This window comes from Lycorma delicatula, chromosome 1 (genome assembly GCF_047948215.1).
Source record: "Lycorma delicatula isolate Av1 chromosome 1, ASM4794821v1, whole genome shotgun sequence".
NCBI lineage: Eukaryota > Metazoa > Arthropoda > Insecta > Hemiptera > Fulgoridae > Lycorma > Lycorma delicatula.
In genome coordinates, this window is record NC_134455.1 from 150,543,449 (window position 1) to 150,563,124 (window position 19,676).

General features: G+C 29.4%; 1 protein-coding gene across 6 annotated transcripts in view; it reads left to right on the top strand.

Annotated features, from left to right (window-relative positions):
- Positions 1-19,141, top strand: part of LOC142324100 (uncharacterized) — a 363,200-nt gene extending 344,059 nt beyond the window's left edge. For all 6 annotated transcript variants that reach the window (XM_075364751.1, XM_075364759.1, XM_075364778.1 and 3 more), the window contains 4 exons: positions 1,444-1,640; positions 2,645-2,763; positions 9,532-9,622; positions 17,853-19,141. In XM_075364751.1, coding sequence (XP_075220866.1) covers positions 1,444-1,640; positions 2,645-2,763; positions 9,532-9,622; positions 17,853-18,021 — 576 coding nt within the window. In that variant the 3' untranslated portion in view covers positions 18,022-19,141. The remainder of the gene's footprint in view (positions 1-1,443; positions 1,641-2,644; positions 2,764-9,531; positions 9,623-17,852) is intronic.
- Positions 19,142-19,676: the final 535 nt, after the last annotated feature.

The window sequence follows — 19,676 nt, forward strand, 5'->3', positions numbered from 1 at the left end:
TGTTTAGTTAATCTAACTGTCTATATGTTGATAATTTGTTGTTTAGAATTATAGTGTCAATGTATTAATAGTGTCAAAATGTGATTTTTTATACTATCTGAAAAATTGGAATTATGAATGTGTATTTTTTTAGTGTTTTATGTTTAAATATGAATTTTTGGGATTGTTATTTTATAAATCAAACTTTTCAATTCTAATTTAGTAGATTGTACAGTCTCGACAAAAACTGATTTGTTGATTATGTGCCTTTTGTACGTAATGTACTGTCAGTTATTATTTTTCTTTTATAATTAAAGTCCAATACTTTGGCAAACGAGCTGTGTTTAATTTATGTAATTTACCCAACAATATATCTATTTCTAAAAGATCCGAAGCACTTATGTAGATCTCTCATGGAACATATTCTTTAACGTTGTAGTATATTCTTTATTATTGTTAGTCTCAATTGAACACACTTATTAATCAATCTATACCTCTTTATTTTTATGATTATGATGAAGTTTTGAAAATTGTAATGTTGTAAAATCATTATTGATCGTATAATATAAACATTCCATTGTCTGTAAAACTAACCTCAATTTTTTGTACAGATTTTTCTTTGTGTTTTTTTTTTATACGTGGATGAATCATTAGAACAAAGTGATATTATATTCAAATTACATAAATTTAGAGGTATTGAAAGTAATAATTCAGATTCTCTAGTTGTAAGCAAAGATGACAATGACAGTGCCCCAAATTATATATTGGATATTCTTTTTGAATGCATTTTAGGTAATCAGACAACAGTACAAATTTACATCCTTGAATAATAGTAAATGTACAAAAAAAACTTATGTGGAACAAAATAATCTCATCAGAAATAGAAAGAGGCTTAAATTTTTGCACAGAGTATCTTACAAATATGCCACCACAGAAAAATTTGTTTTTGTATATTTTTATTTATTTTTTCAATTTTATTTTAACTTTCTCAATTATCAGTATAAAAATATTGCATTTACAGTCTTATTGAAAAAAGTAATATTTAAAGTAATAAAACTAACTTTCACTTCAAGTTCAATAAAAAGCCTGCCCTATAAAACTGGTTTCTCAGAAAAAATGTTCAAAGTCTTTATTACTTCATTTAGTTTGTAGCATTTTCTTCTTACACGTAATTTTTTATAGTGATTTAATTTTCATATTCATTTTTCTTCTGATGTAAATATAACTATCATGCATTTACACTATGCACTTATTATATGTAAGTGAAATTGATTACAATAGTATCATAAGTTTTGTTAGTAAATTTCAATTAAAATTGCTAGCCATAATCCCTTCTGCCTTCACCTTGAGAGATATTAAGTTCTGTTTCATAATTCCATTAACTAAAGTAATTTTCACCAAAATAATTATATGTATAGAAAAGTAAAAGTTCTGTAAACAAAAATATATCTTTTTATAACATAGGCAAAGTATTTCATGGGCCTTTACATCAGAAGCAAGAGTCACAGAAAAGCACTAATTTGGCAAAAACGTTATCTCATGCTGGCTCTTCAAGGCTACCAAGAATCAGAAGAAAAACTGATGTCCACTGTCGGTGAAAAAATTCAGAACTCAAGTTGGGTCCCAATCCGTCCAAGCACTTCAAAAAGAAAATCACTTAGGTAAGTAAATCTTTGTAATGTTATAAACATTTTGTTCAGGTTTAATTTTATGTTAAATTTTTATTGTACCGTTTAATCCCTAACTGCATTAAGTGTTTTCAAATTACATATTCAAAATCTTGTTTTATTGATTAGAAAAATGTCTTAGTGTTTTACATTAAATTGTTTTTTTCTTATGTCTTTATTGAACATCCAATTCATTTCTTTAATAATTGTTAATAATGTAGTAATTACAATTTTTTTTTAATTTTTGTAAATTTTTGCCTTCTTTGAAGTATAACTGATGTCATGGTAAGATTGTATTCATTTACTTTTTTACATGTACCTTCATGTAGGGTGTAAGTCTTAATTACTGTTCAGCAGTTGTTTATTCTCTTGCAGACACAAATCATTCCTGATATAGTGTCTGTTGAAACCCTTAATACAACCATTTAAATTCAGTTAAAAGTAACTTTAGATTTTTAAAGGCATGGGAGGCCGACTTGACTTGATAAGCATCTTAATCATACATCTTAAGAGATAAGCATCTTAACCATTTAATAGCATTAACACGTTCAGTGCTAGTGGATTATCAAAAAAATTATCAATGTGGATGATTTTTGATTTTTTAATTTAGTAATAGGAAAATGTTCTAATGTTAGCCTCTAATTAAATTTTGTTAAATTCATTACCTTCAAATGTTGTTCGTAATGAAAATGGAAGCATTCTTACTAAAAAGTAATAAGTTAGTTTCACATTAAATAATATAATGTTGGAAGATGTGATGTAAAAAGTGTGGTGTAACTTTTTCAGTTTACAGTGGTTATATAAATTTGACAGTAAGAGTGAGAAAATGATCCAATAATATGTGTTTCAAATGATAGCATCATACTGTTTTAAGAGTAACACAACTACTCATTTCATCCCCTTCATCAGTGGTATACAGGAAACAACAAAAGAGCAAATGTGATATGTTATAGTTTCATTATATATATTACTTTGATTGTGACTTTTTTCTTTTTTAGGTTAGTTGCTTTGGCAATAATTGCTGTTACCAGAATGAAATCTATTGTTACTATTCGAAAACAGTTATTAGGCACCAGTTATAAAGTACCAAGCCCAAAACGAGAACATTTACTTAAGCGTAAGTTGAATAATTATACAAAAATAATTTCTGACTAATAATTACCTTAAGATATATTCTTTTTTAAACAGTACTGGTAAAAAGAAAAAAAAAATAGTGTAGAACACTCACAAATACTAATTTATAATATTTTATATTAAAAGTTATTTATTTGTGAAACTAAAATATTAACTATTATGTGTATTCTTGTAATTCAGCAAACAGTGATTTTTATTATTTGTTCATTGTAGTTGTACGAGGCGTGTTTTTAAAGTAAGGTTCATTTTAAAATAAAAACCAAACTGAAAAATATGAACAATCTTAACTACTCTTATGTACTTAGTAATCTTATTACTAAACTGCATAAGTAGTTTTTATATAGTTGCCTTCAATTTCAACACGTTCTTCAAAGCATTTCACTGGCTTCTCCATTCCCTCTTCAAGAAATTTCGCCGCCAGTAATTTAAACCATTTTTCAATTTGTCATCATTGTCAAACCTTTGTGATGCAAGCCGCCGTTAAAGGCGAAGAAAAAGAAAGTAATTACTGGGAGTTGTCAGGGCTATAAGGTGGATGATTAAAGATTTTCTACTGAAATTTTCCCAATCACTTCACTGTTTGAATTGCCATGTGTGGTTGGACATTGTCATACAAAAACAAAATCCTGCAGGATAGCATACATGACATTTGTTTTTTTATAGCTTTTGAAGATTTCTTTTAATGTTTCACAATATGTATTTGCATTCACATAGTTCCACGATTATTAAATTTATGAGTAAATTGCTCCTTTTATCTTAAAAAATCAATAGTCATAAGTTTCTTTACTGAACATTCTAGTTTGAACTTCTTCAGTATAAGAGATGATGAATGCCACTGTTGCATTAACTGCTTCTTTTTCTCTATGTTCGAATAAGAAAACCAGGTTCATTTTCGGTAAAAATGTGATCAAACAATTTATCACCTTGATTTACATAACATTACAAAGATTTATGAACTGCAGTATGGTATTTTTCCTTGCATGTGTCTATTAACATCTTTGGCACCCATCTGACACACAATATTTCAGTCAAAAACTTCATAAATCAAAGATCGTGAAACATTTAAGACAGTTGTATCATGGTGAAGTGCCAGTTTTCTCAATTTTTTTTCATCAACTTTTTCAATTTAATCATGCATTACCACAGACAACCAGCCATTATGTCCTTCATCATGAATGTTAATTCATCCTTCTTGAAATGATTGTTACCACTATTTACTTAAGTGTTACTCATAATATTCAGCTCATAAATTTTCCTGTGAATTTTAACCACAGAATTGTTTTTGACATCAAAGATCAGAATAATCCTCATATTTTGCATCTGGCTGGATCACAAATTATAGCACTCATCATTATAAATAGATGAATATAAACAGTTAATCACAAAATGACTAAACTTTTGTTGCTAACAACTGACTCTTGACTGAAATAACTGAGCTAACCAAGCGCCTCTGGTTACATTACGTATGTAGATACCAAATTCAAAATGGACCTTACTTTAAAAAAAGCACCTCGAATACATACCTTGGTTGTGACACAAAATTGGACAATCTATAAAATAGAAAATCTTGTTTGTGAAATGAAAAAAAAATTCACACTTTAATAGCATTTGATTTCAGACAGCTTTGGAAGTAGGAATTGCAATCTATAAATTTCTGCAAATAAAAGAAAAAAATTAGTGTAAAATTTACTACTTTTGTGTGATGTAATATTAATGTCAAAATATTACTATTAAATTCCTACCCAATAGAGACCATCTATGTCTCAAGAGAAGTGGTTGTATTGGCCATATGTGTGTAATCCACCAAGCCCATTTGTGGTGGTATAAGAGGCACTAGTTAGAGTTGCCTTCTTTGAAAGATCATACCCACTGCAATTTCTGCATGAAACAGGAAGAATAATAAACAGCTTAATTTTATAAAACTTACTGGAATATATCATTTTGGCAAGAATGGAAAATACTGATGTGAGCAGTATAATTGACTCAGTGAAGACAGCAAAGGAAAAGGAAAACCACTTCATTCCTTACATTATTTAGTAATGTGACTGACAACTCTGTAGTTGAAAGGTTTTGGTGTAAGCAAGAATTTCAGAATAATTTAGCTTTCAAATGTTTTAAAACATGATAGTTACCAGAGGAACTAACTATCCTTCAAAGAGGAGAAACATAACTTGTTATATTACATAACAAAGGGGAACACAACTTCCTTCATTATGTTTATGATAGATTTAATTATTATTTTGTTTTATGATTGCTAAATTTTTTTCTGTTTGGTTATAGATTTGTTTGTTTTTCATTAGTTATGTTTTATGTTACGTTATTTATTGTTATGTGTTTTGTTAGTGTTTTTGTGTTGCATTTTATGATTTGTTGTGTGTCAGAACTCACTTTTACCTTTCGGGTAGGTAGAGTTCAGTTCCTTCGTTTGTAGAAAGTCAGTAAGTCTTGTTTGAGACTTTGCTAGATGTGCTTTATTTGGAGTTTATGTTAGTAGTACACTGATGGGAATATCACTTGTAGCATTCATATCGGCAGCATCCTGGGCGAGGCTTAACTGAAAGATGTCATTGCTGAAGATGACCTCCAGTAAAGCCCATAAGGCCTAGGTATGGAAGGGTGGCATGGCAACTGAAACCATCATATAGAGGGTGTCTTCCCCTATGGGGTCAGTTACCAGAAGAAATCACATTTAAGCATTAATTGTTCCATTTCATTTCATCATTAATTCAAATTTCTTAACATTTTAGCTACAATTTCATTTAAAAATAAACATTACTGTTTTAAATATCTAACTATTATTCCATTAAAATACTTTACGAGATGCAGATATACTCTTGCTTTAAACTAATTGGTAAACTTAAATACTTTTTCTTGACTTTAAATATTACTTTATGGCACAGAGTAACCATCTTTGTAATTTAAAATTATAAAATACTTCACAGTAACTTTGTGCTTTGATAACCATTTAACTTTTATGGCATCATAGCTCCATAACTATGCTGCAAAGAAGGAAAGTATGGTAATGAGTCAAAAATATAGTTTTTTTTTTCATTTCTCAATGTTCCATGACCCAGGGACATCAAAAAGCTAAAACAAAGTGGAGGGTACATAGACGTAACAATGGTGGGACAGGGGGGCGCTTGCCCCCCTGTCTCATTTAGTTAAACAAGGGATTATAGGTCAATATTAATAGGTTATAATAGTATTGCGCAGGAAGAAAGCATGTTTGAATTACGGCAGAAGCGCTTTCTGGTGAACGAGTGGGAATTAGCAGTTCAAGATCTGGATGGTCTGTGGTAAAACTTGAAGATTATAGAATGTTTAAGGTTGGATTTTATTGCCTTCTGTTCCCTAATTAATTGCTGCAATCAGTGTGAGTGAGTGAGTTGATAAATTTGAGCTAGTTCAGACCGTAATCTCGTAACAGTAGTAATCTAAAATGGATATTACAAATTGTTTTAGCATGAAAGGTATATTATGTATATTATTTTCATTTTAGTCAATGAGTTGCTAATTAAAGCAACCTAAAATGTTCAGGAAATGCGAAGACTGTTTTTTTTGTTAGTAATAATAGTGATTTTTTGATGTCTTTACTATTGAGATTTTAAGGAAATTCATACAATACTAAATATAGAAATAATAACAAGTATACCACACTCCAATAATTTTAAATAATGACTGAAAATTGTAATTAGCTACTTTTGCAGCAGTTTTGCTTAATAAACTGGTTTTGAATTTTATGATTGATTTTGCAACTAGCTACTTCTATTAGTTGCAAATAAAAAAACAAATTGTACAAAATATTAACGGTTTATTAAAAAATACCATCATTCAATAATAAAAAACATTAAAAGTTTGATAGCTAATAAATAGTGAGCGGTTCAAAATTCATAATAGTCCCTATTGTTTTACCCATCCATAAAACAGGTGCTATTTCTTTCAGTTGCACAGACCTGCACAAGTGCACTATCAAAAGATCCTTCAGCACCTTATGCAAGGTAACAACTTTGTTACGATCAACAATGACAGAAAATCAGCTTGTCATTCTTTGTTTAATGAGGGTTCTGAAAATTAAAAATAAATTTTAGAAAGAAATTTTGTCAAGATTTAGCCAGAACTTTCATAGGCTAGTGCTGGAATAACATTTAGCATTGTTTGGATAACATTGCAAGTAATTACTTTTAGTATTTTCAAATGTTCAAATAAAACCATTTTGTAACAAAAAGTGTTATCTTGTATTGGCCCACCCTGGAGAAAATCCTGGCTTCGCCTATGGAAGAGGTAGTGTTCTTATGTACGTATGTTCTTATGTATGTTGGTGTGTTTGAAACTTAATAACTTTTGACTGGATATATCTACTTTGATGAGATTTGGTATACAGACTCATATATTTGGGGCAAGTTGTTGGTAAACATGGAGCAATCAAAGTTTAAAAATATCTGTTTTTTTGGAATTTTTTAAAACTTTTGGTTTACTTAAACTTACGGAGATTGGGGTTTACTTAAACCCCCATCCCCATAAAAGAACTCTTAGGTTACTTTTAATTAATTGTATGTTCAGTGGAAACCTTTTTATTCTTTTCCATTTAACGTAGTAAATGTTAACAAATAAAAACATTAATTTCTTGGATTTTTCATTTATCATTATTTTTTCCTCTATATAAATAACCAATGCCAGGTCCAATAAGTATAACTTAGTTGTCACATTTTTTTTATGGCTAATTGCAGGTATTTTCATGTCGGGTATGAATCACTCTGTCTCCCTTTCGAAAAACCCATAGTTATTTTTACTCGTACATCAAACTTTAATTTATTATTTATTCTATGTAATTTTTTTTCTTTATCGTAATCACTGTAGAATTGTTTTCACTTTTAAATATTTATTACTTAATTATCATATTTGTTTGTATGTTGAATTTAGTTTATATGCTAATATCATACAAAAAATGTAGGTAGATGATAGTATAAAATAACAAACATAATGTGTTCGATAAGATGTTATAAAATTCATTGAACACACTAATATTAAAAAGAGATGAATCATCTTATTTACTATTAAAAGAAGAAACATTAAGTAGTATTATTTTATATCTTACTGTATAATTGTATTAGTGTGCAATTAGAAACTTCAAGTATATTTTTAGACATTTATACTAATTAATATTTCATTTCATGGAAAACTCTTTGATACAGAGATGCTATCAGTTCCACATGACATTTTGTTGTTCAGAAAAATTGAGAACAGTCACCACATGTACAATCTGTTAAAATTTCTTGAACAATAAAATTTATTATGGGATTTATGATATTACATTAAAATTGATTTTGCAATTATTCTGTCATGTATCCTTTAAGAGTACTGTTTTCAACAGAGGATTCAAAACAATAAAGTTGTGCTACATTGTTTATATTGTTTATATCCTTCTTAAGGATAATCTCGATTTTTATAACATATCACTTCAAGTGATTCAAAATGTAGAGTGAATTCTTTAATAAATAAATACAATCATATTTCTTTGAATTTTTTTTTAAAAATCTAATCTAGTAAAGTGGTAAAGATGAGTTTTAAAAATGTAATATTGTTCCTTGTAATAAGAAGATTAATTTTTTTTTTATCCAAGATTTCCCCCTTGATAGTGAGATAAGCCAAACTGTCCTATTTGCAGTTGAACAAGCTTTGATGTTTCTGCTAATAATTATTTGATTTTGCATCACTTCACCGATCTCCTCTTGGATAATTTTAAAAACTGGTTTTCTTATGACTTGCTCATTTATAAAGATAGATCATATTTTCTAAAATTAATTTTATTTTAAATTTGACTTAATGATAACAATAGAAGTTGTCTTTCTGTTGACTACTTAAATTGGAATATCCTCCGTATTTTTAGTTATAAGAAATTAATTTTTTTTACAGGTGAAAAAAATTTACAGGTTAAAAAAAGATGTGTTAACATATAATGCTTACATTGAATTTCCAATTTGTTACAGAATTGCCCTTTGGTGTCATCTGATGCTGTTAAGGTGTTTCAGATATAGATGTAGATACAAATATAGATATAAAATATTCAATTTCAAATGGAATCTAAGCCACTATTCTCTTCAAAGACTTTTTTAAAGAATGTTAGTTACTTAAAAGTGCTTCAGTCTATACCTGAAGCACACCCAGAATTCATCTTTCAGCTATTTTTAAGTCCACTCTTATGTGTAAGAAACTATATAATGGGTTATCAGTTTCAGTTAAATGAGTGAAAGCATTAGCTTTCTGATTGGTTAAAGAAGGAATATTAGAGTATTAATGATTTTTAAAATGTAGTACTAAAACAATTAATTTTCTATGTATTTTTAAAAAATGATTTTTACCAGGCTGTGTACTATTTTTTTTTTTTTTTTTTTTAATTCACAATAAAAATAAAAGATACATGTACCTTGATTACTGTGATTAATGATTTTTATAATTGAAATCTTTTACTAATTACAATAGCAATTATAAATTGCTACTGATAATAAATTTTATGTATCATTATTATAATAATAAATAACCAATGCCAGGATAGTGTAACTTAGTTGTCACTTTTTTTATGGCTAAAAGTTGGCCAAAATCAGCAGTAAATGCAGCTGTTGACTAGCTTTTACAACTATAGGGTAGGAAAAATTCATTCATTCGGAAAGTATTGTTGTTTTATAATAATAATATACTTGTTATTTTATAATAGTAACCTATCATACTTTATTATCCTGTGGTTTTGTTTCAGAACATAGGTATAAATCTTTTTCTCCAATAAACATTGCAGGACCATCTTCATTGTCTCCTCCTATTCGAAATATAAGATCATCAGCTCAGAGGTAAAATAATTGTTAAAAATTCTTTGACTAGAAATTTATAGTAATGGAATTAGAATATAAACTTCACAGTTATCTGTGGTTGAATTTCTTTTAAAAAACTGTTAGTAAACTAAAGTTTGCTTTTACATCTAATTGTAAATAAACCACTCTGATACAACAAAGGCAAAATAATTTAACTTTACATTGTTAATGAAGTCTATCTAATATATAAAGATATCTACAACAATGTTATATGAACTCATCAATATCATCGTATTCATACAACATTTTTAAAGCACGGCAACTGAAAAAGTAAACAGATTTTTTTTTAATTTTCCCATTAGTCTAAAATTTAAAAAACAATTTTTTTTCTGTAGTACTGAGTTTACACAATAATTACTATTAAAATAATTTTTTTATTAATTATTACAGTCCTTTAGCTAAAAAGGACTGTAATAATTAGGACTGTTAACAAGTTAAGCTGATTTTCCTTTACTTTCTACATTTTTTTTTTAATTTTTTATTTTAAACACTTAATATGGCTTCTATTACTGTGAGAGCTCTACAGTTTTACTCTTTCATACTTTCTTCTTGTGAAGTGACTATAACTTGACCCTGGATATTGTCGGACTTTTCTTTGTACTTATACAATTTTCCTGATCACAAATCACAAGGAAGATAGAAGAGTTGAAAGAATTGCCTATAAGCAAAAATTCTAATTTAAGAACATGTTTTCTTCTGAGGAAAAAGCATTTATATGTACAAGCAACAAAGGCATTTATATATGCATTATTTAACTTATTAAAAAAATAGGCCATTATCTAGTTGGTTTTTCTTCCATGAAGTGCTTTGATACACAGTTGACTGAAACCATAAAAATCACTTTACTTCTGTTTTAATTAGGAACTATCTGCAGTTTTTTTACTGATTATTTATTGCTGCATCCTCATGAACATGTATGTTTTAATGTGGTATAAACAAGACTTTGGTAGATTTTTTTTTGGAACAAAAAAAATGAGTTACAGATTTATTTATTTTTTAATACTTTTGATTTCAGTGAATTTATCTTTACGTAACAGTTTTGTGTTAAGGAAATGCTCACAAACAAATTATTTATCATAAAGTTCATTGGCCCAAGTATGGTTCTGCATTAATCATATATTTTGTTACAGTTGCCATAACATTTAATTCCATATCAGTTTGGTTTAGAAGGTATGTGGATTGTATACAAACAATGCACTCAGAATGCCTTGAATTGTTCATCTACACTTGACCCTTCAGGTGTGGACATAGTATGACATACTACTGGCGAATTATAAAGGTTGGTGAAGGAAGTTGTTTAACGAGTTTGGGGTCTGACCCCCAAACTCTGGCTATCACTGTCTGCCAGTGGTTCAACGAGTAGTGTATGTGTTTACATTATTATAGTTTCTGTATTTCCTTAAAATCCAGCTCGCATTGTAATTCATTGCGACATGTTATACCCCTCTCTGTGCATAATGTTCAGTTTATTACCAATCTGTGGTACTCCATCCACAGGTTGCTATTAACAAAATTCTAAGATGGCAGGGAACATTTTCCTCGTAAACAATGATGGTTTTCAAGATGTTGTGAAAAGAATGGTTTTTAAAGAAGACAAAAGCTCAAATCATAGCGGTTCTTCAGATGAAATTATTGACAATTCTGATGAAGATCCTGACTATATTCTAACATCAGATTATTCTGCATCGAGTGATTCGAACAGTGATGATGAGGAACCAAATAATAGGCCACGACAATAAAATAATGATGACTGTCCTAATCAAAATGAAAATGTTGTGCTAAAAATCCCAGAAGTTTATTTAGAAAGAGATGACTTTGAATAGGATTCAGAACAGTCAGTCAATATTTGAGGGTACCTCATCAAAATATCATTCAAGGTCTTCCTGGACTGCTTTCTCCAGCTCATAATATTGGTGAAACGGCTACTCCCTATCCATTGTGGAAGCTGCTTATTGATTATGAACTTATTTTAGAGTTTAATGTACAAATAAAAGATTAAACAATACAAGAAATAAAAAAAACTCCAGCAAATATCAAAATGAATTCCAGCCTACCAATTTTTATGAGATTTTGGCATTGATAGCAATTTTTTTTTATGTTCAATCTACAAATCTTCATCAGAAAATATAAAATTTTTATTTAGGTTAATGTGTGTGGAAGGTCAATTTTTCATGCAATTGCCAGCAAAAAGGTACAAAATTTTGATTTCTTGCCTTTGTTTTGATAACCCAGATGACAGGAATGGAACGGAAAAAAATTAAAAAGGCTGATGCAATTTCTGCAGTTTTTTAAAAGGTTTGTTGATAATTGGAAAAAGCCTATTTCAATAAGAGAATTAACACAGTTTTGTGGAAGGTGTCCTTTTCAGGTAAGTTGAGTTCACTAAGGGAACTAGAAATAAATTTTGTTGTTGCGAATAACATTTTTGGTAGTATGTTATTATTTATTTAACTCATATGTATGAGACATTTACAAATGAATTGGCTCTATAAAATGTAGAACTAGGCGTGGGGTTCGTGCTTCTGCAAAATCGGTTAGCTAGTTCAGAGAGCAATGATGTAGGACATTCAAGATGTCTGGATGAGGCCTACAGTAAAGGCAAAAGCTGAGTTTATAAAACACTAATGTAAATGTCTACAGAGGCATTTACATCAGTGGCATCCCAATGAGGCCTGGCTTATTACTATTAGATGTAAAAAGTTAGAGGGCAAAAGACGACTCCCATGGACTTAAAGCCATGGGAGTCGCTTTATAGGACTTAAATCTGATGGGCTTTAAGTCCATGGACTTAAAGCCCATCAGGGCTAGGAGTGGGGGAAGTGGCAACCAGAAGCGTCATAAGGCGGGTGTCTTCCCCTACAGGGTTGGAATGTCCTTTACATGCCGAAAAAGCTGGCAAAGTATGGCATCAAAGTAAGTCACCTACGGATGCCTACAATTTTTATTTTTATGGCAGTTACATTTATATGGGGAAAGATTGTGATGAGATTAGCCTTACTGCTGATGAGCAAACCTGTTTTATAAGCCCAAGACTACCTGTTCTAAAACTGAGTAAATGTATTTGTGGTACCAACAGAAATACTGCAGACAACTAATTTAGTTGTATAGAAATATGCAAGGAGCAATTAAATAGAGGTCTAACATACGTCGGGATGCTTCGTAAAAACAAAAACCTGAATCATTTTTACCAAAGAAATCTAGGCCAGTTGGTAGTGCTTTTTTTGTTTCAGCCGAAACTTAATGCTTACATCTGGCGCAAAAGATTATGGAACAGCCCTCGTTAACCGGCTAATAATCTGAATATTCAAGATACAGTCAAGGAAATTCTTCATGAGGTTTTGGGAATTTTTGACATCACATCTGAAAATGCTGAAGCAAATAAAGAAAATGTGCCAAGTGATAAAGCTAGACTCTAAAAAACATGTAAACTCTGCCCTCCACGAATAAAGCAGAAAACAAACTACAAATGTATATTATGTCTGGGCTTTCATACTCAAGAAAAACTTGTATAGCTTGTCTTACCAAAAGAGACTGAAAATAAAGTGAAAACGACAAAAAATGTATATTATTCTTTGGTAGATATAATTATTTAATTTTATTTTTTTCAACTTTTGGATGTTTTCTATGTTTATGTAATAATTATTTGAAGAAATTTTTCTAAAGACAAGGTTTTATTTTTTTTTGAGTACTCTGGATTTTTTATTTGTTCAGTATTTTTCTTTGTTTTTTTTTTTCTTTAGGAAATTATTTTCTTTCTTCAGTTTTTAAAAACTATATTCAGATTGTTTATTCCTAAACAGTTTTTGTTTTTATCATAATATGTGTCCAATAATTTACTAAAACAAATTAGTCTATTAGGACAAAAAAATTGGTCATAATGTGATTCTGCCATATTTTGTGATTCTATTATATTTACAGATTTTTTTGTTCATTATAATAAGTATTTCTAACTGTAATAATTCCATAGATTTTCATGTTTACAATTTAGCAATTTTTGTGAAAAACCACTTTATGTCCACAAATATTTAGAACTATATTTTCTACTAAACTAATTTTGTATTCATTCAGTTTTTGTGCTTTGTTGAATCTTTAAAAATATTTTTTTATTTTATTATAAACAGTAAACATTTTTAATAAAATAATATCACTGGAGAAATAATATGTTAACATTATTTCAAAAGAGGTCTGTCAAACCCATCCACTTATTATGTTTGACAGTGACGTCCATGGCTAAAGGTTTAATATGCCAAAGGTTTGTAATTGGTTTTACAACTTTCAAATAATTTTCCCCATATTTCTGAGGTGGAAGCAAGTTTTTTGTCTTGAATATTATTTCTTTGTTAGTATCTTTATTGTCAAATCTTAGACAATTCAGCTGAAAATTAAGTTAACTTCAATCCAGATGTTTCATAGAAAAGAAGTTTTGCTGCGAGGTGATCATTTTTGGTTGTGGCTGCTAGAGTGAACAAACCAAGTAGACCGGCATAGCTCACACTCTACTCTGGAGTAGATTTATACTGCTTTTTGTAATTTTCTCTTCGATGATGTATTTCATTGTTTGCAGAATTAAATCTATTATCTATTAAAAAATATTTAAAACACTGATTGGTTCTTTGTTATCCTGAGGTTCCCCACTTGGTCCAGGTAGAATGTAAACAATATATTTTGTCAGTCCTGGTGAAAGGGGTATTGCAGTTTTCCAAATGAATTCATTTTTTCTTTTATTCTAAACTATATTTTGAATCAAAACTACTGGACTGTCATTCTCTTCAAGTTTATTTCGTTTTCCTCATTATCATTCATCTTTTCCTTCTTACTCAGCTGTGCAATAACTTCTGTTCTTCTTCTTCTTTCTTTTATGACCTCTTTTTCTGAATCTTCTTGTAGCTCCTGAAAGTCAGGAATATAATCATTACATGTCTCAGTGTCATCCACTTCTTCAAAATAATCTTTATCCTCCACATCTGTATCTCGCTGTATGTCTTCAGTCATTTGACTGGTTTGATGCAGCTCTCCAAGATTCCCTATCTAGTGCTAGTCGTTTCATTTCAGTATACCCTCTACATCCTACATCCCCAACAATTTGTTTTACATACTCCAAACGTGGCCTGCCTACACAATTTTTCCCTTCTACCTGTCCTTCCAATATTAAAGCGACTATTCCAGAATGCCTTAGTATGTGGCCTATAAGTCTGTCTCTTCTTTTAACTATATTTTTCCAAATGCTTCTTTCTTCATCTATTTGCCGCAATACCTCTTCATTTGTCACTTTATCCACCCATCTGATTTTTAACATTCTCCTATAGCACCACATTTCAAAAGCTTCTAATCTTTTCTTCTCAGATACTCCGATTGTCCAAGTTTCACTTCCATATAAAGCGACACTCCAAACATACACTTTCAAAAATCTTTTCCTGACATTTAAATTAATTTTGGATGTAAACAAATTATATTTCTTACTGAAGACTCGTTTAGCTTGTGCTATTCGGCATTTTATATCGCTCCTGCTTCGTCCATCTTTAGTAATTTTACTTCCCAAATAACAAAATTCTTCTACCTCCATAATCTTTTCTCCTCCTATTTTCACATTCAACGGTCCATCTTTGTTATTTCTACTACATTTCATTACTTTTGTTTTGTTCTTGTTTATTTTCATGCGATAGTTCTTGCGTAGGACTTCATCTATGCCGTTCATTGTTTCTTCTAAATCCTTTTTACTCTCGGCTAGAATTACTATATCATCAGCAAATCGTAGCATCTTTATCTTTTCACCTTGTACTGTTACTCCGAATCTAAATTGTTCTTTAACATCATTAACTGCTAGTTCCATGTAAAGATTAAAAAGTAACGGAGATAGGGAACATCCTTGTCGGACTCCCTTTCTTATTAGGGCTTCTTTCTTATATTCTTCAATTGTTATTATTGCTGTTTGGTTCTTGTACATGTTAGCAATTGTTCTTCTATCTCTGTATTTGAACCCTAATTTTTTTAAAATGCTGAACATTTTATTCCAGTCTACGTTATCGAAAGCCTTTTCTAGGTCTATAAACGCCAAGTATGTTGGTTTGTTTTTCTTTAATCTTCCTTCTACTATTAATCTGAGGCCTAAAATTGCTTCCCTTGTCCCTATACTTTTCCTGAAACCAAATTGGTCTTCTCCTAACACTTCTTCCACTCTCCTCTCAATTCTTCTGTATAAAATTCTAGTTAAGATTTTTGATGCATGACTAGTTAAACCAATTGTTCTGTATTCTTCACATTTATCTGCCCCTGCTTTCTTTGGTATCATAACTATAACACTTTTTTTGAAGTCTGATGGAAATTCCCCATTTTCATAAATATTACACACCAGTTTGTATAATCTATCAATCGCTTCCTCACCTGCACTGCGCAGTAATTCTACAGGTATTCCGTCTATTCCAGGAGCCTTTCTGCCATTTAAATTTTTTAATGCTCTCTTAAATTCAGATCTCAGTATTGTTTCTCCCATTTCATCCTCTTCAACTTCCTCTTCTTCCTCTATAACACCATTTTCTAATTCATTTCCTCCGTATAACTCTTCAACATATTCCACCCATCTATCGACTTTACCTTTCGTATTATATATTGGTGTACCATCTTTGTTTAACACATTATTAGATTTTAATTTATGTACCCCAAAATTTTCCTTAACTTTCCTGTATGCTCCATCTATTTTACCAATGTTCATTTCTCTTTCCACTTTTCTTTAATCCACTCTTCTTTCACCAGTTTGCACTTCCTGTTTATAGCATTTCTTAATTTCCGATAGTTCCTTTTACTTTCTTCATCACTAGCATTCTTATATTTTCTACGTTCGTCCATCAGCTGCAATATATCGTCTGAAACCCAAGGTTTTCTACCGGTTCTCTTTATTCCGCCTAAGTTTGCTTCTGCTGATTTAAGAATTTCCTTTTTAACATTCTCCCATTCTTCTTCTACATTTTCTACCTTATCTTTTTTACTCAGATCTCTTGCGATGTCCTCCTCAAAAATCTTCTTTACCTCCTCTTCCTCAAGCTTCTCTAAATTCCACCGATTCATCTGACACCTTTTCTTCAGGTTTTTAAACCCCAATCTACATTTCATTATCACCAAATTATGGTCGCTATCAATGTCTGCTCCAGGGTAAGTTTTGCAGTCAACGAGTTGATTTCTAAATCTTTGCTTAACCATGATATAATCTATCTCTGATACCTTCCAGTATCGCCTGGCTTTTTCCAAGTGTATATTCTTCTATTATGATTTTTAAATTGGGTGTTGGCAATTACTAAATTACACTTCGTGCAAAATTCTATAAGTCGGTCCCCTCTTTCATTCCTTTTGCCCAGCCCGTATTCACCCACTATATTTCCTTCCTTGCCTTTTCCAATGCTTGCATTCCAATCTCCAACTATTATTAAATTTTCATCTCCTTTTACGTGTTTAATTGCTTCATCAATCTCTTCATATACACACTCTACGTCATCATCATCATGGGCGCTTGTAGGCATATAGACGTTAACAATCGTTGTCGGTTTAGGTTTTGATTTTATCCTTATTACAATGATTCTATCGCTATGCGTTTTGATACTATTTGTATAAAAACAAAATTTATTATTATTTTTTTTTTTAATGTATAAACATTAACTTTTATATTCTCTCATTTTAAGTGAATCAGTATTGAATACCAATCAATCTTTCATAATTTGCTTTGTTTTCTTTGTCAGAATGCTTGGATGCATAGTAGTGACATAAAAATAGATAAAAACTACTGAATTCTTTTAATAACCATTTTGCTAAATAGTAAGTTGGAGCTTTCAATCCATAAATGATTGTTTGCATTTCAACACCAATTTTGTCTATTTTAGGAGACTATTGTTTTAACAACAGATTAATACCAGATCAAAAATAGTAAGCCTGTACTTCTCAGTAGAATGTTGTTGCTTTCAATATTATAACAAAAAAATACAAGACAGAAAATCTTATAAACATTATATTTCTATACTTGGATAAAAAAAAAATAAATAAAAATAAAAACTAAATGATCTGTACTCAACAATAAACCCATAAACAAGTTCAAATATTTTGTTAAGTATTAAATATTCTTCCCTGCACAACCAGCACTTCCTTAACAAATATAAAAAGATTAATTTATCTTAATGTTTCTATCCTTATTTGCTTAATAGATAGAATGTTTATTTAATTTCAGAAGCAATCCAGAACCGGCAAGAACTTCTTCTCCATTGTTGCAACCCACTAGATTAGCAGATTATTTAGAAACTTTCAATGAGTTGCAGAGTCGATTAAGTCAAGCACTTGGTTCAACACAAAAAGATCTCAATATAGATAGAACAATTATTAGAAGAGTTATTAATTAATAACCAGTTTTGAAATTTAAATTTTTAGCTATAAGCACTATTATTTTACACACTAATTTTTTTCATTTAGATTAAAAATTATACAGAATTGAAAGGTTGTTATATTTTTATAACTTCTGTAAAAGTTGTGTGTGCCTTAAAATGAAGTGCTATCTTATATTTTGTGTGCAGTATTCATTTTGAAAATAATTACCAGTGGAATTTGTTTTTAATCTCAATTTGTCATTATTTGTTTGTACAGTAACTTATTTTTTATGTCTGTGCTTTGTCACTAAATTGGTAGCTAGTCATTTTATTTTATTATTTATGTTATTAGTTATTAGTGAACATTTGTATATTTATTTATAATAGATTTTAGGGAAAATTTTTCCATTTGCAGTTAATTAATTAACTACATAAGATATTAATGTGAATTTTAAGATTTTACTTGATAGTATTTTATTATATTCTGTTAGTCCACAGTTATTTATTTAAAAAGTCTATGTACATAATTTTCAAATTACTATTAGTGTGATAGTCATAAATAATTTATTTGATTTTTAGGCTGATAACTTTTAGTTAGATTTTTAATTAAATTTGACTAATTTTTGTATTTATATTCACCTTTTTTTATATATTTTGCCTTTGTTATTCATTTCAATTTACATTGACATGGTTATTTTACTTTCATATAAATAAATGTAATTTAGATAAGTTAACAATCATAATTATATATGTAATATAATTACATATTTTGTTATTATATTACATAAAACGTATTGTTAATAACTGTTACATCTCATTTAATCCAGTCTTAGAGTTTAGTCTTTTATTTTAACTGTTCAATACTTATCAAGAATGAAATGTTTTACATTCTGGAAAATGTTAGACTACTTAGATGAATTGATGATGAATATGTTGTTAATTTTTTTAATTGTATAATTTAATTTTTGCTTTAGGTAACTGATTTAATCAAGTAAGGTTTCTGAAAAAAAAATAATCCAATGTATAAAGATGTCTTAAGTTTTTATTTCAGCTTGGAGACATTGGTTGTTAGTGAATTGTAAGAAATCCCTTAGTTAATTTTTATTCTGCTGCTTTTTATATAATTTAAATACAAAATAATTTTTTTTAGAATAAATGGCTTCCTTGTTTTTATTTTTGTTTTTTTGAAAAAAAAAAACAAGATTGAAAAACCTTTTAGATTTTTCAGAACTACCGTCGTGATATACTGCATATGTATTATGCTACATCTCCATATATTATGTATTGTAATTGAATTTTTTTTTTTTAATTAACATTGAATTGGCTTTCAGTACTAATTTCTTCATTTTCATTACATATTGTTGCTGCTACTTTTAACATTTCTTATACCATTGTTGAATAATTTGCCACCTTGGTTTAATACCTCAGTTGGGTTAAAATTATTCTAAGTATTATTTTTTATTCACCAGTTCATTGAAATATATAAAAGTCTTTATTTTGATTATATCTCAAATTATTTTTATTATAATATTCAAACTTATTGGCTTTATATATGTAACATTGTTATAAATTAATTATGTGTTAAATTGTTATTCTAGTGGGAGCCAGCGTAAAGTAAAGCTTTGCTTTTAGCATGGAGGGAGCCGAGTGCAGCCATATGAAGGACTTTTAAAATTTAATTTAAATATAAT